This window comes from Anomaloglossus baeobatrachus, chromosome 6, assembly GCF_048569485.1.
Source record: "Anomaloglossus baeobatrachus isolate aAnoBae1 chromosome 6, aAnoBae1.hap1, whole genome shotgun sequence".
Classification (NCBI taxonomy): Eukaryota; Metazoa; Chordata; class Amphibia; order Anura; family Aromobatidae; genus Anomaloglossus; species Anomaloglossus baeobatrachus.
The window spans coordinates 239,057,899-239,075,751 of NC_134358.1; the positions used below are offsets into that span (position 1 = coordinate 239,057,899).

At 45.4% G+C, this 17,853-nt stretch overlaps 2 protein-coding genes across 2 annotated transcripts in view; both read right to left on the minus strand.

Moving 5' to 3' along the window:
- TMEM14C (transmembrane protein 14C) overlaps nucleotides 1–17,853 on the minus strand; it is a 425,910-nt gene that overhangs the window by 27,204 nt on the left and 380,853 nt on the right. The gene's annotated exons all lie outside the window — the stretch shown is intronic.
- The window catches only part of PAK1IP1 (PAK1 interacting protein 1), a 49,109-nt gene continuing 40,555 nt past the window's right edge, over nucleotides 9,300–17,853 (minus strand). Inside the window, exons 9-10 of the mRNA XM_075314759.1 lie at nucleotides 11,569–11,689; nucleotides 9,300–9,488 (exon numbers count right to left, since the gene is read on the minus strand). Coding sequence (XP_075170874.1) covers nucleotides 9,337–9,488; nucleotides 11,569–11,689 — 273 coding nt within the window. The 3' untranslated portion in view covers nucleotides 9,300–9,336. The remainder of the gene's footprint in view (nucleotides 9,489–11,568; nucleotides 11,690–17,853) is intronic.

Here is a 17,853-nt window from a genome sequence, read left to right on the forward strand (position 1 = left end):
AGGAATGGATGCTTTTCTTGATAGCAAAAGTATAGAAGGTTATAAATAGCATAATCTTACAGATAGATAGAAGAGCGACCTAGATTATTAGAGGAATGGGTGGGCTGCAATACCAAGACAGGTTATTAAACTTGGGGGTTATTTAGTTTGGAAAAACAAAGGCTTAGGGGGGATCTAATCACAATGTATAAACATATGAGGGGACAGTACAGAGACCTTTTCAAAGATCTCTTTACACCTAGGCCTGCGACTGGAACACGGGGGCATCCACTACGTCTCGAGGAAAGGTTTAATCATAATCACAGACGAGGATTCTTTACTGTACGAGCAGTGAGACTATGGAACTCTCTGCCGCATGATGTTGTAATGAGTGATTCACTACTAACATTTAAGCAGATATAACAAGAAAAAACAGCATAAAAACAACCTCCACTTCAAAACTATTATGTATTGCAAAGTGTGCACAGTACCAACATTCCAAGCTGTACTATTGAAAAAATGAGATTTTTGGCAAAAAATTGCAATTTTTCGAGCCACCCCGCCAACGTCACGGCAAATCTCCTGGGGCAGTCCTAACACTAAAATATTTTTATTTAAAGTGTGCCATGTGGCCTCACATATGCAAAATTAGGACTGCACAGCACGTACCTTGTGCTTTTCAGTCACCGTCTCCATGACTGATTCATGGTTGTGGGCGGGACAGGCCCGAGCACATGCTGCTTAGAATAAATAGCCAGTGGACGGGGTTGGATGGCCAGTGTGAACAGCCACCAACAGCCAAAAATCAGGACAGATGGAAAAATAAACATGAGGTGCACTGCAAGATGAGAACCAACTGGGACCCTGTTTTTTCTTGTTATATAGGGTCCCAGTTGGTTCTCATCTTGCAGTGCACCTCATGTTTATTTTTCCATCTGTCCTGATTTTTGGCTGTTGGTGGCTGTTCACACTGGCCATCCAACCCCGTCCACTGGCTATTTATTCTAAGCAGCATGTGCTCGGGCCTGTCCCGCCCACAACCATGAATCAGTCATGGAGACGGTGACTGAAAAGCACAAGGTACGTGCTGTGCAGTCCTAATTTTGCATATGTGAGGCCACATGGCACACTTTAAATAAAAATATTTTAGTGTTAGGACTGCCCCAGGAGATTTGCCGTGACGTTGGCGGGGTGGCTCGAAAAATTGCAATTTTTTGCCAAAAATCTCATTTTTTCAATAGTACAGCTTGGAATGTTGGTACTGTGCACACTTTGCAATACATAATAGTTTTGAAGTGGAGGTTGTTTTTATGCTGTTTTTTCTTGTTATATAGGGTCCCAGTTGGTTCTCATCTTGCAGTGCACCTCATGTTTATTTTTCCATCTGTCCTGATTTTTGGCTGTTGGTGGCTGTTCACACTGGCCATCCAACCCCGTCCACTGGCTATTTATTCTAAGCAGCATGTGCTCGGGCCTGTCCCGCCCACAACCATGAATCAGTCATGGAGACGGTGACTGAAAAGCACAAGGTACGTGCTGTGCAGTCCTAATTTTGCATATGTGAGGCCACATGGCACACTTTAAATAAAAATATTTTAGTGTTAGGACTGCCCCAGGAGATTTGCCGTGACGTTGGCGGGGTGGCTCGAAAAATTGCAATTTTTTGCCAAAAATCTCATTTTTTCAATAGTACAGCTTGGAATGTTGGTACTGTGCACACTTTGCAATACATAATAGTTTTGAAGTGGAGGTTGTTAACATTTAAGCAGAGCCTGGATGCCTTTCTTGAAAAATTTAATATTACCAGTTATGTATATTAGATTTTATAACAGGGTGTTGATCCAGGGAACTAGTCTGATTGCCGGATGTGGAGTCAGGAAAGAATTTTTTTCCCCATTGGAGCTTGTTTGACACATTGGGGTTTTTTTGCCTTCCTCTGGATCAACATGTTAGGCTACGTGTTGAACTAGATTGACTTAGAGTCTCCCTTCAACCTTAAAAACTATGAAACTATGATAGGCAGGCATGAAAAGGAGGGTGCATGTGCAGAATAGCTGCCTATGTGCGGTGTTTTATTGAGCTCTGCCGCCCCCTTTCATGTAGTGCTGACATTACAGCTCCATATGAAACCATTAGTCGGCTGTTATTGCCACCTACTGTATCATGTGCTTTAATTAGCAGGACCCATGGGAGTAATGACACTTTGCCTGTGAGGTCTCCTGGACCCGAGGCTTCCTATCTAGTGAAACTAGTCTATTTTGGAAACAAAGTATGAAAGTGGATGGAGTAACTGTAAAAGCTGAAGTTTTTTTATGCAGGAGTGAACGTTTGGTCTCATGGAAAAACAGTACAACAGTGAAGATTGGCTGTGCAGCTTATGGCTGCTGGATACAGATATATGCTCCCCTAGAATTAATACTTACCCTTCAAATATGGCCATGTACAAAAGGCCTAAAATCTTATGTGAGCTCCAGGACTTATGTCGTTGTGAGCCCAGATATGCAGTTTCCCAGTGTATCTATAATACTCAAACACTAGCCCTGTATTATACAGCCATGTCGGAATTAATGCTGGGAAACTGGTGACTGCTATGGCAAGTGCCAGGAACGGGACTTACGGCAGGAGGAGGTGGTCACGTGTGTGAGGAGCAGACTGCGATGGCATCTGCTACTGCTGTGCCTATAGATTAGACACTCATTGTTAGCAGCGAGGGCAGAAGTGTGCACAGTACCTGCTGGACCTTCACATACTTTGGAAAACTAAAGAAACCATGACTGGTCCGGCAAGGGGACACTATGCACCCAAAAGGGACACTCAGTCAGGAACAAAAAGCAGATGGAAGATCAGAAGAGGAAAATATAGATGTGTATGTCAGAGCCTCCCCCTGGTATTATGTGTATATAACTTACACACACTTCTGCAATACAGCTTTACCAGAGTGTGAAAAAAAAAATGTCAATTTTAAGCGGTATGAGTCATCATTTAAAGGGAATCTGTCAGCAGGGTTTTGCTTTACAAGTGGAAGCTAGCATGCTGCAAGGGCTAACCAAGAAAGTTCAGGCATGCCTGTCTTGTCACAGTCCAACCTTTTGTTTATTTGCTATTTTTACAAGCAAAAAGAGAGGGGAGCCAGCACATCTGAGAGTGGCATGCATCAAATAAAGTGTAAATTCATAGATTTATTCCAACTGTACTATAATACAAAATGAGATTTATAGCAAATAATTGATCAATTTTTTGAGCCACCCCTGCCACTTCACGGCAAATCTCAATAGGGGGGGGGGGTCCTACTCTATATTTTTTTATTTCATTGTGCCATGCATCATCCTATTATAGTACAGTTGGAATAAATCTGTGAATTTGCACTTTTTATATGATGCATGCCACTCTCAGATCGTGCTGGCTCCCCTTTCCCTTATTTGCTATTTTTGTTTAAGCAGCTCACCTCACATACAATCTCTATAGAAAGCCTGGTGTGGGCAGGACAGCTCTCTCAGCTCTGCTACATGACTAAGGGCCATTTTACATTTGCGCTATTTTAACGGATTTGGGCTCCGTTACAAATACAGTACAGTTCATTTATTTACAGTGGAAGCGCGACATTGTGTGGACACAAGCGGGTACTGCATGACACACACACGCGCCATAGTAACGCGCTTCCAATGTAAATAAATGAACTGTACTACATTAGTGACGGATTCCGTTTGCGTCAAAACAACGCAAGTGTGAAACTAGCCTAAAGCGAAAAATCCTGATTGTGTCAGAACAGCTGCACCCAGTAATCTAAGTGACACACCATTGCATTCAGAGTTTCTTTGCCCACATCACTGTGCTCTCAGATGAGGTAAAAAAGAAAAACAACTGCTGACAGATTCCCTTTATTCCTTTTTACTATAGCGACATATTATATATATCACATTTGCAATATAAAATACCATCTATCACTTTTTATCTTGCAATATTTTTTATTTTCTTATAAAAACTACTGAAATCTGTTTCCAGATCTGCCTTTCAGATCATATTGTATCTGTTGCCTCAGAGAGTCAATCAAAAAGTGAAGGGGAAGACTGTGGAGGAAAATATACTGGGTGCACAAATATTAAGGAAGTGAATACTTTGACACAAAGACAGACAGACAAGGAAAGAGACAGAGAGACAGTTACTATCCCGGGCAACCCCGGGTACTACAGCTAGTGCTGTATAAACTTGAATGCTTATAATATGAAGCAGATCAGATGACTTATAATGAGGGAGGGTGAGGCCTAAGGATACAACCCCCTTTATCAAAGTGTGCAGAAGTATCTGGCAGTTTATTTTCCTCAGGAAAATGGGCCCTCCAAAAATGTAGCAATTTTGGACTTTTCAGAATCAGTTACAAATATTACAGAAATTCTTGAAGTGGCTAAGATCTTAGGCATGATCACAAAACCATTAAAAGTTTTGCTGCAAATAAAATCAGCGGAAATTATATAAGGCACATTAATTGCCAAATATTTGAGAAGTAAGAAGCAACCAGGAGCCCATTATCCTCCATAGCTGTCATATTCCAGAACCACAGCCTCCCTGGAGCTCCCAGAAGTACAAGGTGTTCAGTGCTCAGAGACATGACCAAGATAAGGGAGACTGAAACCTGACCACCACTGAATAAGACAAGTGGAAATGTCACGGCTACGCCAAGAAATTGCTGGAGACAGATTTTTCAAAGGTGTAATAGACTGATGAGATGAGATTGATTCTTGAAGGACCAGATGCAAGAGCCCATGACTGGATCAGTAACCGACGCAGACCTCTACTTTGACTCTGACGGGAGCAAGGTGGAGTACAGCATATGGGAAGCTGTGTTTTTTAGGGGTTTTATTTTTTTTATTTTTTTTAAATGTCAAAAGTATTTGTACATTTTTTTTCACTTTACTTTCTGGGAAAATGTACAATATACAAATTGCCTAATAACTGTACACAGTGCAGAGAAAAGAAATAGAGAAGGTGAGGAAGCTTTGAAATGACATACGCAACACAAGTGGAAAATTGCAAAATGATGTTAGATACAAGTCATAATCACCAAAAAACAAGTGTTTGACCTCATGTACAGTACAGACCAAAAGTTTGGACACACCTTCTGATCCAAAGAGTTTCCTTTATTTTCATGACTCTGAAAATTGTAGATTCACATTGAAGGCATCAAAACTATGAATTAACACATGTGGAATGAAATACTTAAAGTGTGAAACAACTGAAAAGGTCATATTCTAGGTTCTTCGAAGTAGCCACCTTTTGCTTTGACTGCTTTGCACACTCTTGATGAGCTTCAAGAGGTAGTCACCGGAAATGGTTTTCCAAAAGTCTTGAAGGAGTTCCCAGAGATGCTTAGCACTTGTTGGCCTTTTTGCCTTCACTCTGTGGTCCAGCTCACCCCAAACCATGTCGATTGGGTTCAGGTCTGGTGACTGTGGAGGCCAGGTCATCTGGTGTAGCACCCTGTCACTCTCTTTCTTAGTCAAATAGCCCTTACACAGCCTGGAGGTGTGTTTGAGGTCATTGTCCTGTTGAAAAATAAATGATGACCCATCTAAACGCAAACTGAATGGAATAGCATGCCGCTGCAAGATGCAGCCATGCTGGTTCAGTATGCCTTCAATTTTGAATAAATCCCCAACAGCGTCACCAGCAAAGCACCTCCACACCTCCTCCTCCATGCTTCACGGTGGGAACCAGGCATGTAGAGTACATCCGTTCACCTTTTCTGCGTCGCACAAAGACACGGTGGTTGGATCCAAAGATCTCAAATTTGGACTCATCAGACCAAAGCACAGATTTTCACTGTTATAATGTCCATTCCTTGTGTTCTTTAGCCCAAACAAGTCTCTTCTGCTTATTGCCTGTCCTTAGGAGTGGTTTCCTAGCAGCTATTTTACCATGAAAGCCTGCTGCACAAAGTCTCCTCTTAACAGTTGTTCTAGAGATGTGTCTGCTGCTAGAACTCTGTGTGGCATTGACCTGGTCTCTAATCTGAGCTGCTGTTAACCTGCGATTTCTGAGGCTGGTGACGCGGATAAACATATCCTCCGCAGCAGAGGTGACTGTTGGTCTTCCTTTCCTGGGGTGGTCCTCATGTGAGCCAGTTTCTTTTTAGCGTTTGATAGTTTTTCCTCTGCACTTGGCCACACCTTCAAAGTTTTCCCAATTTTTCGGACTGACTGACCTTCATTTCTTAAAGTAATGATGGCCACTCATTTTTCTTTCGTTAGAATTTCTATTATGGCAAGAAAAAAGCAGCTAACAGTCTATTCAGTAGGACTATCAGGTGTGTATCCACCAGGCTTCTGCACAACACAACTGATGGTCCCAACCCCATTTATAAGGCAAGAAATCCCACTTATTAAACCTGACAGGGCACACCTGTGAAGTGAAAACCATTTCCAGTGACTACCTCTTGAATCTCATCAAGAGAATGCAAAGAGTGAGCAAAGCAGTAATCAAAGCAAAAAGTGTCTACTTTGAACAACCTACAATATAAGACATATTTTCAGTTGTATCACACTTTTTTGTTAAGGATTTCATTCCACAAGTGTTAATTCATAGTTTTAATGCCTTTAATGTGAATCTACAATTTTCGGAGACATGAAAATAAAGAAAACTCTTTTAATGAGAAGCGGTGTCTAAACTTTTGATCTGTACTGTACATACACAACATCTTATTTTGAAAAGATACCTGAAAGTGCAGTTATACTATAACCCATATTCATTAATGGGCAGGTCTGAAAACATTTCTAATATCACATAGATGAGGCTGTTAGGACCGAGAGCCATGGATGTGTGAAACTGGACTCTAGGCCGGAGTTCCACTTGCGTATGACTCATGCGAATCTCGCATCGGTATCACCCGCCACAGCCTGACGCTATACGGACACGAGTGCCTCAGTTGCATAAAAATACATGCAGCCAACCTGCTCCTGTCTGGAGAGTGTGCGGCCATGTCGGGTGAGGCCGATGCGACACTCGCACGAGTCATACGCAAGTAGAACTGTACCCTTACAATGCCTCTCCGCTCCCGCTGTGGAAGTGAGGCATGCACAACAACCTCTTTAATTTTATTGCCATCATCGGCAAGATACAAGCAGCCCTAGCATATACTAGCTCGGGAGAAGCACCCCATAATATACAAATAAATACAAAATCAAGTAACTATTGTAATAATCAAAATACATATGATCTGGCTGTTTTCTACATCTTCAGGCTATACCGCACTGTTGTGCAGAGTAATTGTTATGTCTGTATTAGTGTAGTCAAGGTATATCAATACAGGAGGGAACAGTGCAGGATTAAAGACAAAGTCACTTGTTATAGATTTGCTTGTGCAGCTCCCCTGAATACATCAGGGTGCTACAGGGAACTGCATCCTATCACCCAGGGTGCAGGGCCTACCCCCCATGGTTCCAGGTTCCCAACAACGGTGTCACTAACATCCACACTACAAATCCGAACCACACCTCACACCATGACCTGTACAAACACACCAGTGGGTTGGTCAAGTTGGAGCACGGCCGCCCACCTAGGGGTCAAGCAGACTGGTGAAAGAGAAAGTCAGAACATTGTTAGCCCTCAAAGAGTGAGGAGCTGGGGAGTTGTAGCTCCCAGGGAGGAGACAGGTTGGGTCGCAGACGGTGACCACAGGAGTTGGGGACCGGTATCAGGAATACTGGACAGGGGTGTGACAGACGCAGTTAAGGAGGACTGTTGGCACCAGAAATCCCAATTACCTTACCTGTACTGAGCACGGCAGGGTACAGAACCCTAGATCAGGGAAGAGCTTCAGGTGCCTTGATAATTAACCTGTGGAGGATAGTCTCTTTCTGAACTTTCCCCAAGAACTCAGAGATTGAAGGCATCAGCACAATGCGGGGGATAGGGTTCTCCAAAGCACACAACCCACTAAAATCCCAAGTGCCAGCCATCAAGAGCACAGCTGCCATACACACGGGTAGCAGGGCCCGAAAGCTTCAAGCCGAGGGGCCACACCGATCAATTTGTGCACGGATATGAAGAGAAGGTATGCACACCAGTGACTATGTAAGGGGAATATATGAAAAGCAGAAACTGCTGTGTGAATACTGACATGAAAAATCCAATAGCTATATGTAAGAATGAAAATATGAAAAATGGAATCTGCATTACTGCCATGAACATATGAATCAAGAGAAATTTAGCTATTGAATTGATCAGTGCAACAGAGCCCCAACACTACGCCAAAGTATTTCTCTACGTTGGGGTCCCTAGCTTGTGTGTGTCCTCTCATGCAGTTAACAAAAACTTACCGTGTATGGGAAGCTGAGACCCAGGCTATATATGCATATAATGTGGACTGGCAATAGGTGTGGTGGGGCCGGGTTCACAAGACTACAAATCAATCAAGAAATAACGTCTGGAACACCATTCGGAGTCTGAACTGGGTGCAAAAACCTAAAAAATCTACACTATATGGAGATAAGGTATGCACACCAGTGACTATGTAAGCCACAACACTACTTTGGCATAGTGTTGGCGCTCTGTTGCATTGATCAATTCAGTAGCTAAATTTCTCTTTATTCATATGTTCATGGCAGTAATGCAGATTCCAATTTTCATTCTTACATATAGCTATTGGATTTTTCATGTCAGTATTCACACAGCAGTTTCTGCTTTTCATATATTCCCCTTACATAGTCACTGGTGTGCATACCTTCTCTCCATATAGTATAGATTTTTTTAGATTTTTGCACCCAGTTCAGACTCCGAATGGTGTTCCAGACGTTATTTCTTGATTAATTTGTGCACAGAGGCAGGGCTCTGGACTTACCAAGTGACAACGGTGGGAGCGGGATCTGAACGAGCTCCCCCGCAGAGAGTGCGGTACCTAGAGACTTTGGTTTGCCATCTGTGTGAGTGTCTGCTTATTTCACCTAATCCAGCACCAAGACTATCGCAGTGAGTAATCTAACCCCTGCACCCTGCTTTCTCAAGGCCGAGCCACCCAATCACCAAACCTCCTTACCCCCCCACCATACGGGGCCTTCACCACCTGCGGAGGGACCAATACCTTGCTACCCCACACCAGTTGCCCCGGTACTCCCTTCGGCAACAGCGGTACTCCTCTTACCGCAACCCGCAGGTGGTGTCATGAACATTTATACCCTGTAAATACTCCCTTTACATTCGAGTGGCCGCAAGCCCCCGGGTCCGGAGACCCTCGAGCCACAGCAACCCTGGATCCGAGCAGTTCGACTGCTGCAGGGGCAGCACACTTGTATGTTCTATGTATTACTTTGGGAATTATTATTTTATTGGGAAAAAAGTATAAAACCTATATATTCCAATTTAAAGTCAGTCCTTATTTTGTTTCTTTTTTTTTGGTTTATCTGTACGCTTCCTCTTCTTGGGCATCGTCTGGTCTTCACTTTGGGGTTCTATGCTAGTTTCTTCAGTTTGCTCCTTGGGAACTTTTCTTTTCTTCTTGGGAAATTCTGATGTGATTTCTAAAAATTAAAACAAAGACTTAATCCAAATATGCAGACTGTATAAAAGCCTAATGCACAATAACTCCCCCGCACACCCCAGCTGGCTGCCTGTGGTATGTGGAGCGCTGGTGTGAACCTTACAAGCTAATGTCTTATGATGAGCAAGATGTACAGCTGCATGAGAGAACAGCCAGAGGCATCAGGGAAATGTCAGAGGCGGCTATTCACTGGCCCCGGGTCCCTGACCACAGTAAACAGGAAAGGCTACGTGACCACTAGGCTTCATTATGATACAAGACCTACTGGGAAACATTGAGGGGGGGGGGAAATAAATCTCTCCATGTGTCACTATAGTGGAATAAAAAGTTTCAAATATCAACAATACTCAACTTCATAAACATATTCTCCAGATATACAGTTAGGTCCAGAAATATTTGGACAGTGACAATTTTCACGAGTTGGGCTCTGCATGCCACCACATTGGATTTGAAATGAAACCTCTACAACAGAATTCAAGTGCAGATTGTAACGTTTAATTTGAAGGTTTGAACAAAAATATCTGATAGAAATTGTAGGAATTGTACACATTTCTTTACAAACACTCCACATTTTAGGAGGTCAAAAGTAATTGGTCAAATAAACCAAACCCAAACAAAATATTTTTATTTTCAATATTTTGTTGCGAATCCTTTGGAGGCAATCACTGCCTTAAGTCTGGAACCCATGGACATCACCAAACGCTGGGTTTCCTCCTTCTTAATGCTTTGCCAGGCCTTTACAGCCGCAGCCTTCAGGTCTTGCTTGTTTGTGGGTCTTTCCGTCTTAAGTCTGGATTTGAGCAAGTGAAATGCATGCTCAATTGGGTTAAGATCTGGTGATTGACTTGGCCATTGCAGAATGTTCCACTTTTTTGCACTCATGAACTCCTGGGTAGCTTTGGCTGTATGCTTGGGGTCATTGTCCATCTGTACTATGAAGCGCCGTCCGATCAACTTTGCGGCATTTGGCTGAATCTGGGCTGAAAGTATATCCCGGTACACTTCAGAATTCATCCGGCTACTCTTGTCTGCTGTTATGTCATCAATAAACACAAGTGACCCAGTGCCATTGAAAGCCATGCATGCCCATGCCATCACGTTGCCTCCACCATGTTTTACAGAGGATGTGGTGTGCCTTGGATCATGTGCCGTTCCCTTTCTTCTCCAAACTTTTTTCTTCCCATTATTCTGGTACAGGTTGATCTTGGTCTCATCTGTCCATAGAATACTTTTCCAGAACTGAGCTGGCTTCATGAGGTGTTTTTCAGCAAATTTAACTCTGGCCTGTCTATTTTTGGAATTGATGAATGGTTTGCATCTAGATGTGAACCCTTTGTATTTACTTTCATGGAGTCTTCTCTTTACTGTTGACTTAGAGACAGATACACCTACTTCACTGAGAGTGTTCTGGACTTCAGTTGATGTTGTGAACGGGTTCTTCTTCACCAAAGAAAGTATGCGGCGATCATCCACCACTGTTGTCATCCGTGGACGCCCAGGCCTTTTTGAGTTCCCAAGCTCACCAGTCAATTCCTTTTTTCTCAGAATGTACCCGATTGTTGATTTTGCTACTCCAAGCATGTCTGCTATCTCTCTGATGGATTTTTTCTTTTTTTTCAGCCTCAGGATGTTCTGCTTCACCTCAATTGAGAGTTCCTTAGACCGCATGTTGTCTGGTCACAGCAACAGCTTCCAAATGCAAAACCACACACCTGTAATCAACCCCAGACCTTTTAACTACTTCATTGATTACAGGTTAACGAGGGAGACGCCTTCAGAGTTAATTGCAGCCCTTAGAGTCCCTTGTCCAATTACTTTTGTTCCCTTGAAAAAGAGGAGGCTATGCATTACAGAGCTATGATTCCTAAACCCTTTCTCCGATTTGGATGTGAAAACTCTCATATTGCAGCTGGGAGTGTGCACTTTCAGCCCATATTATATATATAATTGTATTTCTGAACATGTTTTTGTAAACAGCTAAAATAACAAAACTTGTGTCACTGTCCAAATATTTCTGGACCTAACTGTAGTAACAGAATTAGGTTACAATGTCACCTTACCAGAGGTTTCAGGGCCCGACTTGACTCTCTTGTTATCAGTAACTCCAGGATGCCATACTGACACACATGTGAGCCTGGCAGACGTGCAAACTTCAGAAAGTAAAGTAGGTTCAGAGTTCATCTATTAAGAAAAAAAAACAAAAATAGTATAGATAGTTTCAGATTTTTTTTTATTGAAATATTATGTATTTTATCGCTGTGCACTATTTGTCCACCACTAGGGGGAGCTGAGGGCACATGACAATAACCCAGGTCCACCTGAAGAAAACCTGAAGAAGCTCCTGTTGCCCCATCTGCCCTAGGAGGGCTGTGCTAGCATCAACCACTTACTTTATGAGATCTGTAGGGGTTTCAGTACCCAGACCACCACTAATTAAAGCTTGTCATGCCAAATGTTTTGTGATACTACTAAGTAGTAACTACATTTTTGAATAACTCAATACATTTGAAGATATATCGTAAAAGTTTCATATCTTATCAGAAACAAAATCTTTCTCCACTTATTGGTCTTTTTTTTCATTGCACCTATTCTTTATCTAATTCAATATCAAACACTGTTTAAAGCGAACCTGTCAGCGGATTTTCATCCTACCCAAGCCATGGGCATGTATCAGGCACTGGCTGTACGATCACAGCCATGCATGTCTCACTCTGAAACACTGCGGCTATTCAGAGAAGGACATACTGTTAATAACCGTCGGGGGACCCAGCCGCACTGTAGACTAGTTGGACATGTGGGTCCCCATCCGCCTCTGTCAGTGAATGGCAACAGGCAGTGAGACTAGTCCGACTAGTCTACAGCATGGCTTTGTCACCCGGCGGTTATTAACAGTATGTCCTTCTCGGAATAGCTGCAGAGTTTCAGAATTAAACATACCCATATGATTGTACAGCCAGTGACTTATATATGATGCCCACAGTTTTGGCAGCATGCATCAGCTGACAGGGTCCCTTTTAATCTATTAACAAATCTGTCTGTAGCCCCTATAACCCTCTCCATAGAGTTTAAGAGGGAAGAGGGAGAGAGAAAGATTCCCGTAAGGGTCCTGTACACCTTATAACAAATCTGACTGCACCTGTCACTTACGATGGGCATGGCGGGCCAACTACTGTAGGGTGGGGGCTCCTGACTGTACCCTGATAGGTGATGTTGGGGGAAAAAATTAATAAGATTGTTGGAATTTCAATGGCCATTTCTCCTGTGTTCAGAGGAGATAAGCTACTGCCAAAAGAAGCCTGGCAGTGGCTCACTACTTTTTCCCACTGAGAACAGATAAATGCTTGGCCAAGCACCCATGTGTATGTGGAAGTCGGGAGAAAACGGTCTTCCACATAAACATTCAGCGCACATATCTAATTTGTATGGATAGCTTTAACCTTTCCCTATCCTGAGTACATTCCAAAAACTCCGATACGATCCTTTGTCCCCTGGCAGGGGACATCAAAAAATTCATATGCATTTTACTGTCCTAAGTCCTTTCTAGCGGGATAACAGTGTTATTAGGATTTCAATGGGCAGAACAGGAAATTTTATTGGATAGGAAAAGGTTAATCCTACTGCAGTGCGAGTATGGCAAGTATCTGCAACTGAAGTAAGGGCTTGTTCACAAACATCAAACAGACCTCAAGGCTGGCTATACACATTAGGTAGTTGTTGGCCCATTGCTAATTCATAGACATCTCTATCAGGACCACTTACATACATGCATGCTTGGCATGGCTTGTGCATGTGTTTTCAATAAAAATGGAGGAGTAAACTACTACAAGACTTCTCATTTGGCCTCGGCTCCTCTCGCATTTTACCCGGATGAGTTCAATGCAATAAAACCTCGGATTAGTCGCTCCAGTGTAAAACTATGAGGCAGTGTCCATCTGCGATTCTTTTCTCATGCCATATTGGCATGAGAAAAGAATTGCAGAATGCTATATTTGGCAGTGAGTGTTGGCTCACACACACCCATACAAGTCTATGGGTGCGTGTGAAACATCACACTGCACTCGCATGTCATCTGAGTGCAGTGCCATCTATGCAGAGACAAGCCATGGAAGACAGAGAAAGTGATCCCTCTTCTCCATGGCTGTGATCCGACTGCAAGATTGAATCGCAGTTGCATAAGGCTATGTGCCCACGGGGAGAGTGTCCTGCGGTTATATCCGCAGGACATTCCGCAGGAGCTCGCAGAAATCCGCAGCACAACTTTGTTTACATGCTGCGGTTTTATTGCGGAATGTCCTGCGGACATGCTGCGGTCATTCTGCATTGAGGATACAGTACCATGGCTTCGGCACTGCATCCTCAGTGCAGAACAACTGCTGGAGTGATCGAGGAGTTCATACTTGCCTCCATCACACAGCACTTCCCTCTCTGGCCGTGTCTGTCAGCGCCTGCACATTGCCGGAGAAGGTGGGCGGGCCTGAACTAGCTTCGGCTGTCACATGACCGGAGCTCGTGCAGCCCCACCCACCTCCTGTTTCCTGCTCCTGGCTTCACTGCGCTCCTCTGCACCGGAAGAAGTGACTCCGGTGTCTGCTATCAAGGCAGGTAAGTATGGGACCCTGCGGAGAAATCCGCAGGAATAATTCCCATGCTGCAGATTTTTCCTCAGGGAAATACACATTATCTCCGCTGCGGAAAAAGAAGGGAATTTTGTTTACTTACCGTAAATTCCTTTTCTTCTAGCTCTAATTGGGAGACCCAGACAATTGGGTGTATAGCTACTGCCTCCGGAGGCCACACAAAGTATTACACTTAAAAGTGTAAGGCCCCTCCCCTTCTGCCTATACACCCCCCGTGGGATCACGGGCTCCTCAGTTTTAGTGCAAAAGCAAGAAGGAGGAAAGCCAATAAACTGGTTTAAGCAAATTCAATCCGAAGGAATATCGGAGAACTGAAACCATTCAACATGAACAACATGTGTACACAAAAAAACAGGGGCGGGTGCTGGGTCTCCCAATTAGAGCTAGAAGAAAAGGAATTTACGGTAAGTAAACAAAATTCCCTTCTTCTTTGTCGCTCTATTGGGAGACCCAGACAATTGGGATGTCCAAAAGCAATCCCTGGGTGGGTAAAATAATACCTCGTGATAGGGCCGTAAAACGGCCCTTTCCTACATGGGGGCAATCGCCGCCTGAAGGACTCGTCTACCTAGGCTGGCGTCCGCCGAAGCGTAGGTATGCACCTGATAATGCTTGGTAAAAGTGTGCAGACTCGACCAGGTAGACGCCTGGCACACCTGCTGAGCCGTAGCCTGGTGCCGTAATGCCCAGGACGCACCCACGGCTCTGGTAGAATGGGCCTTCAGCCCTGAGGGAACCGAAAGCCCAGCAGAACGGTAGGCTTCAAGAATTGGTTCTTTGATCCACCGAGCCAGGGTGGATTTGGAAGCTTGCAACCCTTTACGCTGACCAGCGACAAGGACAAAGAGTGCATCCGAGCGGCGCAGGGGCGCCGTGCGGGAAATGTAGATTCTGAGTGCTCTCACCAGATCCAACAAATGCAAATCCCTTTCACATTGATGAACTGGATGAGGACACAAAGAAGGTAAGGAGATATCCTGATTGAGATGAAAGGGGGATACCACCTTAGGGAGAAACTCCGGAATCGGGCGCAGAACCACCTTGTCCTGGTGAAACACCAGGAAGGGAGATTTGCATGACAGCGCTGCTAGCTCGGACACTCTCCGAAGAGACGTGACCGCTACTAGAAAGGCCACGTTCTGTGAAAGGCGAGAAAGGGAAACATCCCTCATAGGCTCGAAAGGCGGCTTCTGTAGAGCAATTAGAACCCTGTTCAGATCCCAGGGCTCTAACGGCCGCTTGTAAGGAGGGACGATATGACAAACCCCTTGCAGGAACGTGCGTACCTGTGGGAGTCTGGCCAGGCGCTTCTGAAAAAATACAGATAGCGCAGAGACTTGTCCTTTAAGGGAGCCGAGCGACAAACCTTTTTCCAACCCGGATTGCAGGAAGGAAAGAAAAGTAGGCAATGCAAATGGCCAGGGAGAAACTTCCTGAGCAGAGCACCAAGCTAAGAATATCTTCCACGTCCTGTGGTAGATCTTGGCAGAGGTTGGTTTCCTAGCCTGTCTCATGGTGGCAATGACCTCTTGAGATAATCCTGAAGACGCTAGGATCCAGGACTCAATGGCCACACAGTCAGGTTCAGGGCCGCAGAATTCAGATGGAAAAAACGGCCCTTGAGACAGCAAGTCTGGCCGGTCTGGTAGTGCCCACGGTTGTCCTACCGTGAGATGCCACAGATCCGGGTACCACGACCTCCTTGGCCAGTCTGGAGCGACGAGGATGGCGCGGCGGCAGTCGGACCTGATCTTGCGTAGCACTCTGGGCAACAGCGCCAGAGGTGGAAACACATAAGGGAGCCGGAACTGCGACCAATCTTGAACTAAGGCGTCCGCCGCCAGAGCTCTGTGATCGTGAGACCGTGCCATGAAAGCTGGGACCTTGTTGTTGTGCCGGGACGCCATTAGGTCGACGTCCGGCATCCCCCAGCGGCGACAGATCTCCTGAAACACGTCCGGGTGAAGAGACCATTCCCCTGCGTCCATACCCTGGCGACTGAGGAAGTCTGCTTCCCAGTTTTCTACGCCCGGGATGTGAACTGCGGATATGGTGGATGCCGTGTCTTCCACCCACGTCAGAATCCGCCGGACTTCCTGGAAGGCTTGCCGACTGCGTGTCCCCCCTTGGTGGTTGATGTATGCCACCGCTGTGGAGTTGTCCGACTGAATTCGGATCTGCTTGCCTTCCAGCCACTGCTGGAAGGCTTGTAGAGCAAAATACACTGCTCTGATTTCCAGAACATTGATCTGAAGGGTGGACTCCTGCTGAGTCCACGTACCTTGAGCCCTGTGGTGGAGAAAAAACTGCTCCCCACCCTGATAGACTCGCGTCTGTCGTGACCACCGCCCAGGATGGGGGTAGGAAGGACTTTCCTTTTGACAATGAGGTGGGAATAAGCCACCACCGAAGAGATTCCTTGGCTGCCTGAGAAAGGGAGACGTTCCTGTCGAGGGACGTCGACTTCCCGTCCCATTGGCGGAGAATGTCCCATTGTAGCGGACGCAGATGAAACTGCGCGAAAGGGACTGCCTCCATTGCTGCTACCATCTTCCCTAGGAAGTGCATGAGGCGTCTCAAGGGGTGCGACTGGCCTTGAAGGAGAGATTGCACCCCTGTCTGAAGTGAACGCTGTTTGTCCAGCGGAAGTTTCACTATCGCTGAGAGAGTATGAAACTCCATGCCAAGATATGTTAGCGATTGGGTCGGGGTCAGAATTGACTTTGAAAAGTTGATGATCCACCCGAAACTCTGGAGAGTCTCCAGCGCAACGTTCAGGCTGTGTTGGCATGCCTCTTGAGAGGGTGCCTTGACAAGTAGATCGTCCAAGTAAGGGATCACAGAGTGACCCTGAGAGTGCAGGACTGCTACTACTGCTGCCATGACCTTGGTGAAGACCCGTGGGGCTGTCGCCAGACCGAAAGGCAGGGCTACGAACTGAAGGTGTTCGTCTCCTATAACGAAGCGTAGAAAACGCTGGTGCTCTGGAGCAATCGGCACGTGGAGATAAGCATCCTTGATGTCTATTGATGCTAGGAAATCTTCTTGAGACATTGAGGCGATGACGGAGCGGAGGGATTCCATCCGGAACCGCCTGGTTTTCACATGCTTGTTGAGCAGTTTTAGGTCCAGAACAGGACGGAAAGACCCGTCCTTTTTTGGCACCACAAACAAATTGGAGTAAAAACCGTGACCTTGCTCCTGAAGAGGAACAGGGACCACCACTCCTTCTGCCTTTAGAGAGCACCCGCCTGCAGAAGAGCACCGGCTCGGTCGGGAGGTGGAGAAGTTCTGAAGAATCGAGTCGGAGGACGAGAACTGAACTCTATCCTGTACCCGTGAGACAGAATGTCTCTCACCCAACGGTCTTTGACCTGTGGCAGCCAAATGTCCCCAAAGCGGGAGAGCCTGCCACCGACCGAGGATGCGGAGAGAGGAGGCCGAAAGTCATGAGCAAGCCGCCTTGGTAGCGGTTCCTCCGGCTGCCTTCTTTGGGCGTGACTGAGCCCGCCAAGAATCTGAGCTCCTCTGATCCTTTTGAGTCCTTTTGGACAAGGAGAATTGGGACCTGCCCGAGCCTCGAAAGGACCGAAACCTCGACTGTCCCCTCCTCTGTTGGGGTTTGTTAGGTTTGGGCTGGGGTAAGGAAGAATCCTTAGACTTGGACTGTTTAATGATTTCATCCAATCTCTCACCAAACAGTCTGTC